Here is a 21416-nt window from a genome sequence, read left to right as displayed (position 1 = left end):
TGCGGGCATGGGGACAAGGCCATCCACCGCCCTGTAGAAGGGGACGGCGGGGACAGGGCAGTGAAGGGGATGGTGGTCCAGTGATGGGGCAGTGATGGAAACAGATTTTTTTCCATGTCATTCTCTACCAGGCTCTATTTGCTTTTCTCTTTCTAGGAATTGGCGATGTGTACTCTCATGAAGTTTGCTAGTTTGGAAGGGAAGTACCCTTTAGTTAAAGTAGATTGGGAGGAAAACTACAACTTTCCCCGAGAGCTGTTAAAGGTAAGGGTATACACTTGTCACCAAACATCATTTCCCTCTGGAGACAGCTCTGAAAAACTACAATATGCATTTCTCTCTAGCATAATCTGATGTTACTACAGCAGTATTTTTTTAAAGTTCAGTTTTATTTTATCTTTTTGGAAGGGTGTTGTGGAGAATTTACTCCACATAGAAGACGATTCCTCCCTCCTGATCTCTGGGTTCCGGGAATTCTTGGAATATGATGATGTGCGATACTATGTAATGACATCGGTCAGTGATAATGTTGCACGTGTGATGCAGAAGTCAAAGGAGGTTAGCAGGATGGAGAAACTCAAAATAATCACTGCATTACCTTCAGTTTTTAGAGATTTCAGTAATCTCATCTTCTTTTCGTGTATTTTCAGGCTCTGTTTCCAGTATATCAGCAAAATGTCTTCTCTCTCATCTCATCTGTTAGCATGCCAAACCAGGAGAATGAGCTGAACAACTTCATGGTGAAGCAGCAAGGTCAGTGGAGATTTTTAATGAAGTGGTGAAACTTTCTTGACATTCCTGTCAGTTCTGCTCTAGATAGCATCAGTTAATCTGTTAGGAGATTATTCGTGGAAGCAAGAGGTTTTGGAAAATCACGTTTGACAACAACAGTCTTTAAATAGTAATTACATATATCAAAAATTGATAAGCAATTACAGTGTGATATTATTGTGAACATTTTCCCAGTCTTTCCTGACAAATTGCACTGATTTGGTTCTTTGTGAAACAGATAATTCACATAGCATTTTTCAGGCCTACATTTCAGGCATCTGTCGAAGCTCTAGGGAGATGCCTAGAGCAGTTTAAACTCACCTAACTAAAATGAGTTATAGACTAGAAAAGAAAACAGGCAGGCCACATGAACCTTGAGGTTTTTATCTACCCTCACATCTTATCGGGTTAATACTGAAACTCTGTGGTCATCATATTTTTAAACATATATTTAGCACCGTAACCCAGCTGGATGGCAGCCCTGAATACTTTTATTGTAAACTGTCCCATATATTTTTAGTTTTCCTTAGGTTTCATTTACTAAAAAACGGCAGACATCATGGTGTACACGTTTTGACATGCATATTACAAATGGTTTGTTTCATAATTAAAATCACATTGCCATTATAGTTCTTTAATAAAATGAAAATGGGGGGGCATTAGTTTCTAATTTTGGGAAAACATTAATCTCCTCCTTTTACGAAGCTGCAGCAGAGGCCTCTACTACGGCCCTAAGGGCTCCCTCCACCAAGCTGCGACAGCGGTTCCAGTGCGCGCTAGACCTTAACGCCAGCATTGAGTTGGCGTTAGTTCTAGCCACGTAGCGTAGGTTCAGCACACGCTAAAATCCTGCATGCGCCAAAACCGCCATTGCAGCCTAGCAAAAGGAGCCCTAAGTGCCAAATGCTCCGATGCTCACAGAATTCCTATGAGCGTCGGAGCATCCAGCGCTTTGGGCTGTGGTAGAAACCTCTACCATGGCCCAGCAAAAGGGAGCCTAAATATATTTACAGATGTTCTCTGCTTTTGCCAAATTATACTTTTTTTGTGGAAGAAGGAGGTAACTAGGAGTGTGTAAGCACCACAGTCTGGGAATGATTTACCTCCCCCACTAGATTTAATGCATTTAAATATTGGGAATTCCAGTATTTAGATTCAGTAAATCCATTATCACTAATCTTATTTACCATTATCACTAATCTTATTGGACCTTTTCCATTACCATAGATCTCAATTTCTCCATTACCTTGAATCTTTTTGTGCTCCAGTCCAGTATTGTTATGAGGAGGCTTGGTCATTAGCCTGAATGTCCCTCTTTGTTGTAAAAACCCTTTTAATGACTTGTTTCACCTTTTTTCTTTTTATCTAAAGCTAATCATGAGGGGTGGAAAGTCACAAAACTGAAGGTGAGGTCCAGTTGTATGCCTCTTTGGCGCTTCTCTTAATTTACTAAATCTTACAAATCATCTCCAAAACTGGAACGATAATGTATAGGTTTCGCTTTACAATTTTGGATATCATTATTTTTGATGATCACAAAATAATGATTACCTCCATTTTATTCTGGTATTTGTCTTTGCCTTTAGGAGCATAGACGAGCCTTTGAAAGGATGTGGATTGGCTTTCTCAAACACAAAGTGAGTTTTTGGTTCTCTTGGGACCCTCCCAATATGTTGTTTCTTTTTTCTGGTTTTTGTTAGAAACATTTCATTACTAGAAAAGCACCTGTTGTGTCATTATTGTGTCTGTTCTTATACATGTATTTGGGGCCTGTTGCATGGATGGAGTTGCTTTTAATATGGTATAAACCTGTCTTTACTGAGGTTTTAGTGCTTCTTCCTAATTAATTCAGTCAGAACTATCCACAGGAGGGCTCCTTACAAATGTGCCAGGAAACCAGGGTGATGCCAACATTGGCAATAAGGGAAGTGGAACCGTTTGCCATATTCCAGGCCTACATGTTTTAACTTGTTTGTGGTGTAAAAGTGCAGGCTGTTAGCATGGAGGCAATTTGGCATTCTTCTGTTAGCGGGCTTGTAACTTCCAAAACAAAAGCAGAGGCTAGCAATGTAACTTTTCAAAACGTTCTCGCTGCTTAAATCAAAGTTCTTGCAATGCATTTGTTGGTGAGCTCAGAGAACAGATATAGCTTCTATTAGTGACTAGTTTGACTAACTTTTCCCTACCTCTTCCACAATGCTGTGTAGATTTCCATGAAAAATGTCCTCCCTTGCCCTCTCTATGCATTTGCCTCTGTGGTCTTCCTCCTCAACTAAAAGAGGAGCAATGTATCTCCCCACTTTGTACACTTTCTACAGTTCAGCGCATTAGTAGAGGTGAAAGATAGTCATTGGCAGAAGGGATGACAAAGCAGGACTCCAAATGAGCTGCTAGGGCAACAGTCTACTGGCTGAGTCCTCTGGCAGGGAGCAGAATTCATGGCTCTCAGGGCAACAGTCCGTGGGCCGATTCTCCTGGCAGGGAGCAGGTCCTGGTAAGCTTTCTAGCTGAGATGAAATGCTGTGCTCAGAGTAAGTTTTGTGAGTTTTCTAGCCTGTTTTGTTTTATCCTAATTTGGGATGTCTGTGTCATCTCTAACATTTCTACAGCCCTTTGGCAGTATTTTAAAATTAACACATTGCCATTCTGCCTTGTTCAGTTGCCCACCAGCCTATACAAAAAGGTGCTTGTCATTCTGCACGATTCCATCCTGCCTCACATGAGCAAACCTGTTCTCATGATTGACTTCCTCACAGCCGCATATGAAATAGGTAAGGGGTGTGTACATTAAAGATTCTTATGATATTTTCATTCTCTGCAGCAAGATACTGTAGAGCAGCCTTATTCTATCACCACTGCTTCACCTGATGGGTTCCTGTACTGCTGGCAAGTTTCTGTGAAGCGACAATGATGCTGGGTGGTCTTATTTGCTTTCATAGACTGCATATCACAGAGCTTCCCAAACTGCAGGTTGAAACCCCAAGTGGGGTCATGAAATCTATTTGGGGTTGCGACCTGGGTGGGCCCTCCATAAACACACCCACCCAGGTCACTTTCTGTGACTGCATAAATGGGATCATTGCCACAGAAAGACTGATAAGCACCGGCATATAATTTTTTTTATGTAAAGGGCTTGAATGTGATATTACCTTTGCTGGTGTGGTTCAGCCCCCTACCTCCTTCCTGGATTTAGGATTAACACCTTATAGCCCATAAGTGCAGAAGTTCTGTGCAGAGGACTACAAGTTTTATTTGCTGTACTGTCAGTCCATTAGATCAACTTCACAGTCTTGTTGTAAGAGCTCTGAGACTTATCTACTCACTGAGGAAACACGACCACATCACAGCAGCTTACCTCGATTCACACTGGCTCCCAATACAAGCAAGAATACTATTCAAATTCTACTGTCTACTATTTAAGACCATAAACGGAGACTGCCCAGCCTACTTGAACAACCGACTAATCCAAACAACCACAACCAGACATAGGAGAACCCACACTTCTTTCACGCACCCTCCAGTCAGAAACGTCAAATGAAAAAAAAATGAACTTGAGCAGCAAAACTAGACTGACAATTCTCCAATTTACTGATCATGACCCCAGACTACAAAACCTTCAGGAAAGAAATAAAAACCCTGCTATTCAAGAAATCCTTAAAGACAAACAATCCCCAACATCCCCATTCTCAATCCCCAACATTCCCAATCCCCAAGAATCATCTCAATCCCCAACAGCAACCCGCTCCACTCCATAATACCACGGGAAATGTCCAAATAACATCTTATGTAATCCGCCTTGAACTGCAAGGTAATGGCGGAATAGAAATCACTAATGTAAAGTAATTATTTAAGGTAGAACCTGTACACATACAGCCTGGACACTCACTGAAGTTGCAACAAAAGTTTAATTGGTTCACAAACCCTGAGCCTGTTACTTCACAGGCTCAGGGAAAGAAGCAAAGTCTCTTAGTTTAAAGATAAAGCGTGGAAAGGGCCTGGGATTGCAGAGCCTAAAGTGCAATCCATGGTCAGCAGCTGCCACGTCCCAAACTCAGGGTTCAACAGTCTTTAGTTAGTTAGGCAGCCAGACCCTAGAACAGGGTTCACAGTATTTAAGCAAAAAGTAGGTGGCTTACCTCAGCCAAACAGCATGTCCAGTGTTTGAAGCTAAGGTGTAAGGTTAGAATCTTTCCTCTTTTGCCCCAGGCCCTCTCAACCTTCCTCTGGCCCTGCCTTTTATCCTTCCTGGTAGCTACTTCCTGGACTCTTTCCCTCCTGTCTCACTCACCCTTACGGAAGAGCCACATCTCTTAAGGTGGCTCTGACGCTGTGAGGGAGTAACCAGCAGGGGGAGTGGTTGTGTCCTATAGACACTGGTTATCTTTTGATAGCTGCTCCCAGGGACGTTTTAAATGATACGATTTCTGGTGAAATCAGCTTTATTATCAGCATTTTAAACGGCTCTGTATCTGGGATATTTTCTGTCTGTCTTGTTCTTCAGGGGTAAGTTTAAACTCCCTGTTGGCCTCAAGCAGTTTCCTTTGAAAATGTGGGGCAGGTAGTGCCACAGATAACTAAAGTACCTGCAGATTTCACATCTGCTTTAGAGTGGGTCTGAACTCTGTGCCATAAAATAACATCTTTCTCCTGCCCTGACTGCACAAGAGGAAATGATTATCAGAGCACTGCAGGTTATACAAAATGCAGCAGCATGTTTGATAATGGGTGTGTCTAAATATGATCTATAAATAAGTATCCCAAGTGGTAGTAAATTATAAATGGAAACAAACTAGCATACCACTATAACCATGAAGTGCATCACACTCTTCTACCACGGTCTCAGAACTGGAGCCTACGCATGGTATTTATATCACAAACTCGAGTGATCAGCGTAGCAATTTAGCTCCCTGCTCCAATCATTGACCGCGGTCAATGATTGGAGCAGGGAGCTAAATTGCTACGCTGATCACTCGAGTTTGTGATATAAATACCATGCGTAGGCTCCAGTTCTGAGACCGTGGTAGAAGAGTGTGATGCACTTCATGGTTATAGTGGTATGCTAGTCTGTGTCTAAATATGACCATATTTCACCATATCTCAAAAAACTCCATTGGCTTCCGGTCACCTCCAGAGTCCAATATAAAGCAGTGATGATTTGTCATGAATTCCTGTATGGAAACATCCCAGAATTGCTTAAAAGTAATATACTCAGCTATACACCAATAAGATCTCTGCGTTCTGAGAATTTGGCCTTACTGAAGACGCCTGTGAATCCAAGACTTGTTGAGACAGGTAAAATGACTTTTTGTTGTGCAGGAGTTAAGTTCTGGAACTCCTTAGTGGGGCAGATATGAAACTGCTGTGAAAAGGGTAGGTTCATAAAATTACTAAAGACGTAGCTTTTCATAGATGTCTTTTTTTTTTAAACTAACTTAGCTAAAACTGATGAATTATCCAAGAGCCCTGCCATCCACTCTATGCTATTTTCTAGAAGATTGTATGTAACCTTACTTTTATTAGATGAGTATTTTATTCATTTGTTTTTATTCTGTTGTCATTTTAACACTGTGTATGTAAGCCATGTAAACCGTTTAGTTTTAGAAGGTATATAAAATTTTAAAACAAATAAATAAATAAAAATCGTAGGCTTATACTAGAGAGGAGCATTTATTATAATGATTTGCAATATTCTCTTGCCTAGGTGGTGCAATAAGTCTTCTGGCTTTGAATGGATTGTTTGTCCTGATTCATCAACACAATCTGTATGTAAAACTTCCCTCTGATGTCTCCCTAGCTCAACTTTTCCTGAGTTGCTTTGACAGTCTGTCCCTTTCCTTACAGATTCTCAGATAATGAACAAAACAAGATTTAAGCATATTTTATGACCATTTGTGAGCTCTATTTTTGTGATGTTAATAGTTAAAGTAAAAAAAGACTGTTATAGGAGAAACTTTTTAAGAAATGACCCAAGGCATTTTGGATGCATCAGATCTCTTCCTTGGAAGTCTGTGTCAGATCAAGCTTTGAGTAATGGCCTTGAATTTATGTTTCAGAGCTTTGTACATGAACTTTAATTCTTATGAGGGACTGTTTTTAAAACTTTATCTGTTTAAAAACAAACAAAAAAATCGGTCCTTTCTTTTTTAAAAAAAACTTATTTTTACAGAGGTTTTGGTAATGATTTTATTTTTATTTTTTAAATTCTTTATTCATTTTTACAACTTACAACAAGTGTAAACAGAAATAACATTTAAACTTACAAACTTACAGACATCACTTGAATTTCTATTACAATCATCTTAAATTAATGAAATTTATCCCCCTCCCACCCTTACCATATCATATGTAATCATGTATAACTTATAATATATTTTTTTCTACTAATCCAAGTACATAATGTAAAATCAGACCCCCCACGCCCCCACCCTCTCAGTTACACTTATGTAAATAAAGGAAAAGTGTTATTTACTCATTACAATAATCTGTTAATGGTCCCCAAACATCTTTGAATTTATTAAAATGTCCTTTCTGTATGGCTAATATTCTTTCCATCTTATATATATGACATAAAGAATTCCACCAAAAATTAAAGTTTAATCTGTTGCAATTTTTCCAATTAAAAGTAATTTGTTGAATGGCGACTCCAGTCATAATTAGCAAGAGCTTATTATTTTTTGAGGATATTTGACTCTTTGCTCTTATTAACATGCCAAATAAAATAGTATTATATGATAGAGCCACCAGATTTTCCAATAAATTATTTATTTGGCCCCATATTGATTTCCAAAAATCTAAAATAAATGGACAATAGAATAATAGATGATCTAAAGTCCCAGTTTTGAGATTGCAGTGCCAACATCTATCAGACTTAGAGCTATCTAATTTATGTAAATGAACAGGGGTCCAAAATGCTCTATGTAACAGAAAAAAACCAAGTTTGTCTCATAGATGCAGACATTGCACATCTCATCCTCCAAGACCAAATTTGTGGCCATTGAGATGCCGTAATTTGATGCTTGATCTCAATGCTCCAAATGTCCCGAAGACCAGTTTTTGGTTTTTTATTTATAAATCCAGATATTAATTTGTACCACTGTGCGTCCTGGTGTCCCAGGAAGTCTACCTGAAAGCATAAGAACTCTAAACTATATTGATTAGTGAGATTTTTCCATTCAGGAAACCCCACCTGAATAGCCTGCTTCAGTTGCAACCATCTATAACTTTGTGAATTATTAAGACCATATTTATGTTGCAACTGTGAAAACTCAAGCAGTTTACCATTAGAAATAACATCTTCTAAAACACATATTCCTGCAATCATCCAATGCTTCCAGATGTCTTTATATCTGCCAATTTGAATCTTGGAGTTCAGCCATATAGTTTGATTTGTTGATTTATTAATTGGAATAGGTGTTAGATTGCTCACATATCTTATTGTTTTCCATGTGTCTACAAGTAGTCTATTTTCTTTATATACTCTAGGCATTTTGATACTAAGTACATGGCATAATCGCAGAGGAAACATAAGGCGCCATTCCAACCAAAACCAATCTGGGATATTGTACTCCACTAATCTTTTGTAAACCGCATAGAACTTAACGGTATTGCGGTATATAAACTGTTATTATTATTATTATTATCAACAGGCTCTGGGAGGATCCAATACATATCCTGGTGCATAATATAGGATAGAAGTTGGGAAAATTTACCCCTCCCTGTGTAATCAGTTTTTGTAGAGATACTAAAGCAATTCTAGCCTTTTTACCCAGCCAAATAAATTTTGTTAGAATACAATTTAACTTTTTATAAAAGGACCCCTGAAAAAAACCCGGCAACATACCCATTTGATAACAAACCACAGGCAAAATCATCATTTTAATAGTTTGGACTCTCCCCCACCAAGACAGATGTAAAGGATTCCATTGCTCACACATTTCTGTTACCTTCTGTAATAAAAAAATTTCATTCATTTCATTGTTTCTTCCAACGTGTTATTTATCCAAATGCCTAAATATTTTATTCCGTCCTCTTTCCATAGAAAGGGGAATGTTTCAAATAATCCTTTTGTACAATGGACATTAAGTGGAAGAACTTCTGATTTACTCCAATTTACCTTGTACCCTGAAAATTTTCCAAATTTCTCTACCAATTCTAATAAGCTTGGAATGGTTGTTTCTGGATTTCTCAAATGAAGCAATATATCATCCGCATAAGCGGGAACTTTATATTCCCGATCTGAATAAGGAATACCCTGTATCTCCTTCACTTGCTGAATAGCTAATAACAAGGGTTCTAATACATTTTCAAAAAGTAAAGGAGACAAAGGACAGCCTTGAATAACCCCCCTCTACAGATTAAAACGCTCTGAAAAATTATTATTAATATATAATCTAGCAGCAGGGGAGCTATACAAAGTTTGGATCATTTGTATAAATCCTGAACCTATATCAAACCATTCCATTGTTTGATACATGAAGGCCCACTCCACCCGATCAAAAGTGATTTTAAATAGTACAGTGAAAGTGGGATTTGGGCTGGTCATGTAGGCATTGAACTGGAACACTTCCGGAGTCTGTCATAGGGGAAAACACCCTCCAGGGATTCAAGACAAAGTTAGACAAGTTTCTGCTGAACCAGAACGTATGCAGGTAGGGTTAGTCTCAGTTAGGGCACTGGTCTGTGACCAGAGGGCCGCCGCGTGAGCGGACTGCTGGGCACGATGGACCATGGGTCTGACCCAGCAGCGGCAATTCTTATGTTCTTATGCAGAAGACTTGCCACAGAAATGCAATTGGAAATGTCATATCTAAAGCATTAGTCAAGTTCCCACTGTGGCTGTATAATTCTTTTTTCTTTAAGTTTGTATTATATATTCATGAAAAGTAACTTATGTATCTTGAAAATGAGATCTGCATAGATGGGACTGTGCAATTAGCTCTTATAAGTCATTTTAGTATGCGAGTGAAACAAATAATAAATGTCTCAGAGCTTAGCAATGGACGGGAAGAGTCTAGTTAATGACGGGGAGCAGTGACTAATGCTATCTGGTGTTGAAAACCCTAGAGGCAGCTCAGATATCTTCCAGGCTGCCCTGGAGCTGAGTTGTCAGAGTGAAAGCAAGTATTAAGACATTGATTCCTTTGTCATTCGTAGCCAGCATACGCTTTGCTGAATTTGGCCAGCCTCAAACTTAGATGCATTTAAAAAAAAAAACCTTTGGGGACAGTATTCATTTAGTGGCAGTCAGCATTTGTTTAAATGCTGGCTGCTGCTGGATATTTAATAGCAGCTGCTATCTGGGTACCTGCACTGAAATATCCCAGTATTCAGCAGCCTGCCTGAGAGTTACGTGGTATAACTGAGATTCAGCTGTCTGAATAAATTAGAACAGTGGTTTGCTATGTTAACCAAATAGTTTTTTTCTGTTAAGTTTTTTATTCATTTTTCATATAACAACAAGTGTACAATCTAAATTCATACAAATTCATTAAGTATACACTTGACATTCTTTCATACCTTACTGTAAATATAACATTTCATTATATACTCTTTTACTATAATTTTTAAACAGCATAAAATACTTAATCTTATCTTTAATGTCAACTATTACTCAATTATAACCCCCCTCCCTCCCCTTACTTTGGGAAATGCATACAATAAAACAAAATATAATGTTAAATTATTTATATTTTATGATGAATAAAGTAAACCCACCCACCACCCCCCTTATCAAATATCTTATTATGGGAAAATTATATCATTCATTGCAAAAGTCTGTTAATGGTCCCCAAATCTTCTTAAACTTATCTATATACTAAATAGTTATCCAGGTACCACTGTTGAATATTTGCAGCGCCCAGATAACTTGCGGATAGTGCCGTGGTGGTCTGCCTGAATATTCACCAGCACTTCTAGGTATGCTGCTTTGAAAAGCAACCCATTTATCTTTAAAGTAATCATTCAGTATACATTATAGTAAGGGGGGGCATATTTAAGACACAGGGGTTCATATTTACAGTATATCACCCTTCATTTTGGAACTCTGTCTTATGACATGCTGCTTCTCCAGTCCAGCATGAAAATTTTCATTGTAGCCAAATGGAGGTATTTTTAAATTGTGTTAATCTGCTGGGAATTTTTATTAAAAGTAAATTATCTGTTTTTATTTCTTACAGGGAGTACCCAGACTTTTACAAAAAGTTATACAATCTTTTGGACCCATCTATATTCCATGTGAAATATCGAGCCAGATTTTTCCACTTAACAAATTTATTTCTGTCTTCTACGTAAGTAGAACTTTATGTTGACAACTCCCTGGAGGCAGGCCAAAGTTTTGATCTATATGCAGGTGGAAAGCTTTGTGAGTGAGATGGAGTTTACCCCTTACTTACCAAGGACTGGTGACAGAATGAACCTCTTTGCTCAGAAATTTAATGCAGCTGTTTAAGAGCTGCAGCCTGGCAAGTTACTGCTTTCTGCAGATTTTTTCCATCCATGCAATTTTTCTCTCTCTTTTGTAGTCACTTGCCCCTGTATCTGGTGTCTGCGTTTGCAAAGCGTCTCTCACGCTTGTCCCTTGTGGCTCCTCCCCAGGCTCTGCTCATGGTTATTCCATTCATTTGTAATCTCATCCGGCGACATCCAGCTTGTCGTCCTCTCATCCACAGACCTCTTGGACCTCATGGTAAGAGATGCATCAGGATGTACTTCTATTAATCTAACTCAGTGTACCAAGTGGCATGATATCATATGTCAAAAAGAAAACAAAAAATTACTGATTTTATCAAGAAAAACGCTATCGCCACCAATAATTAATTACTAATCAGTAGTACCACAGGTATAGGAAAACTAAGGAAAACTCAGAAACTAAGGGAAGCCTCTGAAAATCTTATAATTTTTTATAGCTTCCCACTCCAATTATAGGTATAAAAACCTCCTCTTCATTTTACTATTTTTATATTTTTCTGTTTTAAATGTTTAAATTTGTTAAGCTTCTCATTTAAAAATCTGTTTTCAAAGTCCATTCCAACATAAACTAATTCAGCAGCCACAGTAGAAAAAACCTTATTACTTAACTTTAATTGGTGCAGCACTGAGCAATGTAGAAATATAGAAACATGATGGCAGATAAAAGCTAAATGGCCCATCCAGTCTGCCCATCCACAGCATCCACTATCTCCTCTTCTTCCTAAGAGATCCCATGTAACTGTCCCACACTGTCTTGAATTCAGATGAGTCTTTGTCGCAACCACCTTTACCAGGAGACTATTCCATGCATCTGCAACCCTTTCTGTAAAAAAGTATTTCCTTAGATTACTCCTGAGCCTATCACCTCTTAACTTCATCCTATGCTCTCTCATTCTGGAGCTTCCTTTCAGTGAAAGAGATTTGCCTCATGCGCATTTATGCCATGTAGGTATTTAAATGTCTCTATCATATCTCCCCTCTCCCACCTTTCCACCAAAGTATGCATATAGAGATCTTTAAGTCCGTCCCCATACACCTTATGCCGAAGGCCACCGACTATTTTAGTAGTCTTCCTCTTGACCGACTCCATCCTGTTTATATCTTTTTAAAGGTGCGAACTCCAGAATTGTACACAATATTCTGTATGAGGTTTTATACAGGGGCATCAATACTTGCTTTTTTTTACTGGCCATACCTCTCACCTATGCACCCTAGCATCCTTCTAATTTTCACCGTTGCCTTTTCAACCTGTTTGGCCACCTTAAGATCATCACATATCGCACCCAAGACCTGCTCTCTTGTTTACAAAAGTTCTTCACCCTTATACTGTTTTTCCATCCCAAATGCATGACCTTGCATTTCTTAGCATTAAATCCTGGCTGCCAAATATCAGACCATAAGAACATAAGAATAGCCCCCTGGGTCAGACCAATAGTCCATCAAGCCCAGCAGGTGGCCAATCCAGGTCACCAGTACCTGGCCAAAACCCAAGGAGTAGCAATATTCTATGCTACTGATACAGGGCAAGCTTCACTAGGTCTTTCTTCATGTTATTCACACCATCCGGGGTGTCTACTCTATTGCAGATTTTGCTATCATTCACAAATAGGCAAATCTTACCTGACAGCCCTTAAAGAACAGGCCCAAGAACTGAACCTCGAGGCACACCACTGGTAACATCCCTTTCCTTGGGGTGATATCCATTGACCACTACCCTCTGTCGCCTTCCATTTAACCAGTTCCTGACCCAGTCCATTACTTTGAGGCCCATAACAAGGGTACTCAGTTTATTTATTAGACACCTATGTGGAACACTGTCAAAGGCTTTGCTTAAATCTAAATACGCCACATCTAGCTTGCTCCCTCTATCCAATTCTCTAGTCACCCAGTCAAAGAAATTGGTCAGATTTGTCCGACAAGACCTACCTTTAGTGAATCTATGTTTCCTCTGATTCTATAATCCACTGGATTCCAGAAACATCACTGTTCTCTGTTAGCATTTCTATTAATTTACTTACCCCAGAAGTCAGATTTACCGGCCTGTAGTTCCTTACTTCTACTTTTGTGGAGAGGGATTATATCCACCTTTCTTCATTTCTCTGGTTCCACTCCTGACTAGAGACACATTGAAAAGGTCAGCGGAGCATCCAGAACTTACCTAAGTTCCTTCAGTACCCTCAGATGCAAACTATACGTCTCTATCGCTGTGTCCACCTTTAGTTTAGTTAGCTCCTCACAAACACAGTCCTCTGAAAATTGATCAGGATCTACCACACCTCCAGCCCTATTTGCATTTGTCTTCTATGGTCCCGCTTCCATGTAGATGGCAGTTGATCATAACCTTTAAATTCCTCCCATTTCTAGCATCAATGATTCTGCTAGCGTTTTCGTGACCTATTAGTTGCTGCATCAGGGAAATCTTTCATAAAAAGCTCTACTGCTTGTTCTTACACAAGTTTTTATCTACACTACCGCTTATCTTTCAATGTCACTGCATCACAGAATGGTGTGGTTTTTTTCAAAATTAGTGGGGTATTTTATTTTTATGTTTTCTTTTTGTGCTATATACCACTGTCTACTAATGTATGTTCCAGAGAGATTCTCCAGGTATACAATATTGTGGTAATTCTAGGATGCAGATTTTGGTGGGTGCATGCCTTTATCACATTGTCTATAGAGTGCGATACCTAAACATAGGAGCTGCCTCTGCTCAGCAACACAGAGGACGTGTGGTATGAGTGTGGAGTCTGGGTGAGTCTTGCTATGTGTATATCCTGGCTTCTTACTGCACCGTCAGCTCATGTGCTAGAAGACTAGTAAGCGATAAAAATGAGTGTTGTCCAGTCTCTGGAACCAAGGTGATCCTTGGGGAGCTCAGGTAGTGAAGAGGAATAATCCCCCAAAGGGCTGTCATAGCAATGAAGAGTGCAACTATTTCTCTGAATTTCATGACGATGAAATGTGAGATGTGACTTGAATGTCATCCTTTTTTTGATTACCTAACTGCCCAGAAACAGCTGAATACTTACACAGTTAAAGCTCCCTTCCATGTCTATAAAGAAAAGTAAAATCTGGCAATGGTATGGCTACTCATGGCTCCCACAGTTCATCTGTAAGCCAGTCTGCCCATGAGTGCGCAGGTAGGAGCCCCTGCTCTGCCTTAGGACTTATGCATTTCTTTAAGGTGTGACTCAGGGGGAAGGCGTGGCTCACTGGTAGAGCTGCTGCCTCTGCACCCAGAGGTTGTGAGATCAAATCTCAGTGCTGCTCCTTGTGACCCTGGGCAAGTCATTTAATCCTCCAGTGCCCACTGCTTTGAATGTCAGTTCTGAATGCCAAAGCCACAAAAAGGCAGCATACAAGTTGCCATTCCTTTCCTTTTAAGAACATAGAACCCTTTGACATTGGAAAGTTTGATGCTATTCCTATGTTTTCAGTGTCTGCTGTTTTCTGCTGTGTTTTTTTGTAGGTCTTGCAGACGATCCATACATAATGGAAGAGGAAGATCCTTCTAAAAGCAGAGCTCTGGAGAGCTCTCTGTGGGAACTTCAAGTAAGTTAAAATACTTGTCTATTCAAATCTTGATATACCACTTATCTAATGTCTAAGTGGTTTACAATGAAAATAATAGTAAATATTGAAGAACTAAGGCCAGTACTGCGCAGACTTGCACCGTCTGTGTCTGTATTTGGCTGTTTGGTTGAGGATGGGCTGGGGAGGGCTTCAATGGCTGGGAGGGTGTAGATGGGCTGGAGTGAGCTTTGACGGAGACTTCAGTAGTTGGAACCTAAGCACAGTACCGGGCAGAGCTTTGGAGTCTTACCCAGAAATAGCTAAGAAGAAAAAAAAAAATTTAATTGAATCAAGTTGGGAAGACTGGATGGACCATTCGGGTCTTTATTTGCTGTCATCTACTATGTTACTATGAGGGAAAAAAAGTTAAATTACAAATACTGGGGAAAACACACAAAAACAGACAACAAGATTCATAAGAATAGATGGGGAGAAATACAATATTTTTGAAAAAAACAATACTAAGGTATAACATCAAGGAAGGGGAACATATATTTGACATTTTCCAGAGTTCTCTATCTTTGGATTAACGTTATCTCAATCTTGTTAGTAAACAATGGAGGAAGAAGTCTCTCTTTGTCATATGCTATAAGTATCTTTAAATAAAAAAGTTTTGAGGTTTGATTTAAACCTGTCGAAGATAGAGAGGCATCACATTCCATAGTGTATGAGCTGTTCCAGAGAAAATAGATTTACGAGTTGCATCGTAAACGATGTGACGTAATGAAGGGACAGTGAGAAGATTTTGTTGACAACAACACAATGTTCTTGTAGGACTGTAGGGAAGAAGTGATCTGTCAATAAAAGCTGGAGAATGCTTGATTTAAAAGTAAGAAACAAAATTTAAAATGTCAGTTGGTGGGTGATGGGTAACCAATGAGAATCAATAAGAGGTGTAACATAGTCAAATTTTTTTTGCCTTGAATAGTATTTTGTATTAATTGTTGTCATCTAATCTCTTTTTGACTAATACCCTGGTTTAAGGAGTTGCAATCATCAAGATGTGTGATGATAAGAGAACGTATTAGGATATTGAGTAATGCAGGTTCTAAAAGAGATTATATTTATTTTATTTATTTATTTATTTATTCATTCATTTATTTAGCTCATCCTCCCAAAGGGGCCCAGAAACATTTTTGAACTAAGGAACTTATTTGTTGATGAAAAGATAATTTATTATCCAAAATTTCCCCTAGTAATTTGATGGTAGTTTCTATTTGAATTGGTGTTTGCTCGTATACAGATAGATACAGATAAATGACCTGGAAAAGGAGGCAAAGTGTGAGGTTATAAAATTCGCAGACGATACCAAACTGTGCGGCAGAGTTAGGACCAGGGAGGAGTGTGAGGACCTACAAAGGGACCTGGACAAGCTGGAAGACTGGGCAAACAAATGGCAAATGCGCTTCAACGTGGACAAATGCAAGGTCATGCATATAGGGAAAAAGAACCAGTTGTTCAGCTACAAATTGGGGGGGGTATTGTTGGGAGACAGCAGACTCGAGAGAGACTTGGGTGTGTTGGTGGATGCATCACTGAAGCCATCTGCACAGTGCGCAGCAGCCTCGAAAAAAGCCAACAGGATGCTGGGCATCATAAAGAAGGGCATAACAACCAGAACACGGGAAGTCATCATGCCATTGTATCGAGCGATGGTGCATCCGCATCTGGAATACTGCGTTCAGTATTGGTCGCCACACCTCAAGAAGGACATGGCGGTACTTGAGAGAGTCCAAAGGAGAGCAACGAAAATGGTAAGAGGGCTGGAACACTGCTCATACGCCGAGAGGCTGGAAAGGCTGGGGCTCTTCTCTCTGGAGAAAAGGAGGCTCAGGGGAGATATGATAGAGACCTTCAAGATCATGAGGGGCATAGAGAGGGTGGATAGGGACAGATTCTTCAGACTAAAGGGGACAGCAAATACAAGGGGGCATTCTGAGAAACTGAAGGGAGATAGGTTCAAAACAAATGCAAGGAAGTTTTTTTTCACCCAGAGGGTCGTGGACACTTGGAATGCACTACCGGAGGAAGTGATCAAGCAGAGTACTGTCCAAGGATTCAAACAGGGATTGGACAGATTCCTGACGGATAAAGGGATCGTGGGATACTGAGGGAGGAGCTGGGATGTCCACGGTCCAAGGATTCAAACAGGGATTGGACAGATTCCTGACGGATAAAGGGATCGTGGGATACTGAGGGAGGAGCTGGGATGTAACACAAGTATAGAATGTTAACCAGGCAATGAGTATAAACCAACCAGGTCGTGCATGTGCAAGACTGGAGGGCTAGGACTTCGATAGGAAGGCAGGACTTAAACGAGATACCAAGGTGGTAAGGGAGCCCCTTCTAGTGATTCAGACAGGTCGTGACCTGTTTGGGCCGCCGCGGGAGCGGACTGCTGGGCAGGATGGACCTATGGTCTGACCGGCAGAGGCACTGCTTATGTTCTTATACCATAATTCTTAAATGTGAGAGTTGTATCATTTCATTTTGTAATGTTTTCTCCAATGGATCTTAGTCTGAGATTATCATATACTTCCTGTAGACTATTTATAATTTTTTTTGTGGCTTGGAAGGCGCTCCAAAAACATTATCACCCTGATGTGGCTAAGGAAGCAGAGCTTATCAATCACCCCTTGTCTGACCTGGAAACAGATGTGTCAGAGCTGCTGGAGATCTCATGTTATGAGGCAAGTATCACTATAAAGACATTTGTGTGTATGTACAGCACAGTTCTTGAAGATAGTGTCATTAGAAGGTGATCGAAATTGGAGTTCTCAGTTTTGACTTAAACCTAATCATTAGCCAAAATTTGTTGCGCATTTTTGGCTGAAGCTGAAACCAAAAACTGCTTCTATGCTGCCTGCCCCCCTCCCCCCAGAATAGACTGCAGGTCCTCCCAAACCAGATCCTTGACCCCCAGTCACATTGCCCCTATCAGTTCCTCAGTCAAAGTGGCTGCCGAGTCTGCCGTGAAAAGTCTCAGCAGCCATTTTGACTGAGAAACTGGCAGGGGTAAGAGTGACTGGGCTTTGCTCCTGCCCAGAAGAGGCTACTAGATCATCAGGGCATTTAAAGATAGGCCTAGGGAGACCCTTCAGGTGATGGGAATTAGCAGCTTGACCAAACTGGATTTATTCATTCATTTATTTTTGTCTAGTTATGAAATTTATAACCTTGTATATCAATTGCAGTTCAACATAAGAGTCATAAAAAATAAATGCTTTAACCAGCTTACAAAACCATGGATAACCAATTTACTCCCAAATGCCAACTGGTAGCTGATGCAGGACATACCTTACCTGAAGGTTGAAAAAACATATAATTAAAAAATATGGCATTGAATATAATTGTGTAAGGAAACCGCCCCCTTTTCCTGCTACTTGTATAATAACTCCTTTTCATTCCCTATTCTCCATAATGCCCTCTAGTCAGCCTTCCCCCCTACCTTTAATACCCCCCTTTTTTTTACAAAGTTGTGCAGCTGAGTGCCGCATGGCAAATGCTCCGATGCTCAGCCAGTTCCCTTGGGCATCAGAGTATATACCACACCGGCCTGCACGTTTGGCTTTAGTAAAAGGACCCAATAGTAGGTTATGTGTTAGCCTTAGGGCACTTCTGAGATAGGTGAAAATACCAAGAAATAATCTTGTAATCTCTCTAATTTCTTCTACACACATTGTTCACATTCATCTCACAAAGTTTGGCATAAGGAGATAGAAGAAGTGTAAATAACTTACTAGGGGTAACTTATGTGCCTTTGTAAACTACTTTTCACTAGCAATGGTAGTTCACCATTAATGTGTGTTAAGGTGGTGTTTTTTTATTTCTCTTTTTAACAGCTGTTTGAAAGAGAAGTGAAGAAAAAATTCAAGAGTGTGCCATTGGAATTTGAGCCTGTGCGAGGATTATTTGGAAAGAAGAAGGATATTTGTGCAGAACACTTTGAGCTGTTATAGGGCTGAGAAATATCATTTTCTAAAATTAAATACAGAAAAAAAAACTAGCTAATAGGTTTGCTTGCTTTTTTATTTAGATTTTAGCATCCAGTTTGAAGACATTTACCTTTGTTCTTATGCAAGGTGTTTTATAAAATTTCAGTGGTACATATGCAAAAATCCAGTATAAAAGGTAACAAAAACTAATGCCACAGCTATATTTAATTGTTACCAAGCCAGGCTGTGGAAGGAACCTACAGAGTATCTACCAGTCACAACAAACAGGTGGAGAAAAAAAGCCTCAAATTTAAGTAGCAGCATAAATACAGAAACTTCTAGCTGCCTTCAGTCTTATCACTGGCATAAAAAAACTCCACAGAGAATTTGCTCCATATCTCAAAAAGGTCCAAACCACTGTCTGTGCACAGGAAAGTTAGAAAAACATTTATCTTTAGCTGTTCATAGTCTCCAATTGTTCACAAAATCTTCAGTTCTTTAAATCTTCAAACACTCCAGTAGTTCCAGAAGCTTCACTTCTCCAGCAGAAGAATTCATAATCCCCACAAGGATCTTTGTTTCACCAGGTACCTGGCTGCGTCAGGGAAAGTCCTTCAAATCCATGCACTGTTGGCTGTCAACATGGCATGCCCTAAAAAGAACACCAGGGGAACCATTTCCACATCATCACAGTCAAAAGTTCCCAAAAAGCATCATTCCTTAAGGCAATCCCAAAATACATCATACCTTAGAAAAATGCAAACCATTCCACTTTTTTGATTTAAGCCCTGTGGCCATATTGTATTCAAAGAAAAAAAATCCATTTCTGTTCTAGCTGATGTAATCTCCTCTTAATATTGCCTCGGTCTTTTTGAGATATGGAACAAATTCTCTGTGGAATTTTTTTTTATGCCAGTGATAAGATTGAAGGCAGCTAGAAGTTTCTATATGTATGCTGCTACTTAAGTTTGAGGCTTTTTTTCTCCACATGTTTGTGACTGCTAGATACTCTGTAGGTTCCATCCACAGCTTGGTTTAGTAACAAATATAGATGAAAAAAAATGTCTTATGTACAATCCTTTAATTAAAACCAATGCGTAGAAACCTCCAGGATGCTTTTGGGGAGAGAGAAAAAAACTTACTAAGAGGATCATTTTAACAGCCTGTACTAAAACCACTAATGCACATTATTTTACATAATTACTGCCCACTGGGCAAGATTAGTTCATAGTGAGCTTTTCTTCTGTAAAGAATTTAAAATATAAATGAAAAGGGAAGGGATTGGGACTTGTATACCACCTTTTTGTAGTTATACCACCACACTCAAAGAAGTTTACATACAGATACTTGAAGCATTTTCCCTATTTGTCCCAGTGGGTCACAATCATATCTAATTTTCCTGGGGCAGTGGAGGATTAAGTGACTTGCCCAGGGTCACAGGGAGCAGCACAGGATTTGAATCCACAACCTCAGGCTGTAGTTCTAACCACTGCACCACACTCTCCTGATGATTATTTTGCCATACTAGGTGGCTAAATTGTGCAATATTTTCCCTCTGGTTATTAGATATGAACCAAATTATATATTATGCTGAAAGTTAAAAACCTTTAAAAATTTTTAGACTAATTCATAACCAAGAATGTAAAATATGATCTGTGGTCTAATGACATCCCAGAAATGACTGGTTATCTTTGGTTCATCATAGATTCACAAATAAATTTCTGGTAATCGCAGTATAGAAATAACCATGTTATACTGAGGGTGCAGAAAAATGAAAAGCATAACACAACCAAAGGACAGGAAGATGAGGGAGTGACACTAACCAGTAGAATTACAAAGAAAATTAAAAATAAACTGCTTATTTTTTTTTTTAGCAGAAAGAGAATCTGTAAGAGTTGAAATAATGAGGCAGCATGTGATAGCATCACTGAAATTCATCTTAGAAGTAAATGTAGATGGTACAATAAGAAAATGTAATTTATTTCTTATATACCGCTAAACTCCGTTAGGATTCTAAGCGGTTTACAGAAAAATAGACAATAGGGTGCGTTAAAATTATAAGTAAAATAGGTACTTAGAAATTCCCTTGCTGTCCCGAAAAGAGCATACTTGGCAAATATTGCAACTTAGTAAATGATAGCAGAAAAAGACCTTCCTGCATGGTCTTAGCAATTCTGCCCATCAAGGTGGCCAGACCCACATCTCCAACTCTGTACAGGTTACACACCTTTATGATTACTGGCATCACAAACATGAAAGTTGGCCATTCACCACAATGCCAACCACATAAAGGCAGTTATTTATGATGCAATCTCGGAAGAGTGATTTTTTTTTTTTTTTTTTTGTCACATTCATTGTCGGTACACGATTAAATCGATAATCCAACAATGTTGATAATTATAATCTAACAATGTTAGCTATCTACTGTTGGAGTCTTTTTAGACACTTCATGTTATTAATGTCTGTCTGCCGACGCGGCCAGCGTTTCGTGGGAATTACATTCATCCGCTGCGTCAGGGCCACCAGGACATTAACAATCACAGGCTCACTAAAAATAAATACAGAGTTAAAACATTTGCACTCCAAAGCCAGATATCAAAAATTTAAAAGTTTTGGTAAAGCAACACTCACATCAATTCATTCGGTCATAGATTTTCAAACAGTGTCAAG

General features: G+C 39.3%; 1 protein-coding gene across 1 annotated transcript in view; it reads left to right on the top strand.

Moving 5' to 3' along the window:
* NOC4L (nucleolar complex associated 4 homolog) overlaps window positions 1-18809 on the top strand; it is a 36716-nt gene extending 17907 nt beyond the window's left edge. The window contains exons 4-15 of the mRNA XM_033953535.1: window positions 157-264; window positions 409-558; window positions 651-753; window positions 2143-2177; window positions 2358-2408; window positions 3431-3542; window positions 6473-6533; window positions 10947-11057; window positions 11292-11455; window positions 14708-14790; window positions 17388-17501; window positions 18654-18809. Coding sequence (XP_033809426.1) covers window positions 157-264; window positions 409-558; window positions 651-753; window positions 2143-2177; window positions 2358-2408; window positions 3431-3542; window positions 6473-6533; window positions 10947-11057; window positions 11292-11455; window positions 14708-14790; window positions 17388-17501; window positions 18654-18770 — 1209 coding nt within the window. The 3' untranslated portion in view covers window positions 18771-18809. The remainder of the gene's footprint in view (window positions 1-156; window positions 265-408; window positions 559-650; window positions 754-2142; window positions 2178-2357; window positions 2409-3430; window positions 3543-6472; window positions 6534-10946; window positions 11058-11291; window positions 11456-14707; window positions 14791-17387; window positions 17502-18653) is intronic.
* The last annotated feature ends 2607 nt before the right edge of the window (window positions 18810-21416 follow it).

The sequence above is a fragment of the Geotrypetes seraphini genome, chromosome 8, assembly GCF_902459505.1.
Source record: "Geotrypetes seraphini chromosome 8, aGeoSer1.1, whole genome shotgun sequence".
NCBI lineage: Eukaryota > Metazoa > Chordata > Amphibia > Gymnophiona > Dermophiidae > Geotrypetes > Geotrypetes seraphini.
This window is presented reverse-complemented; position numbering and strand designations above follow the sequence as displayed.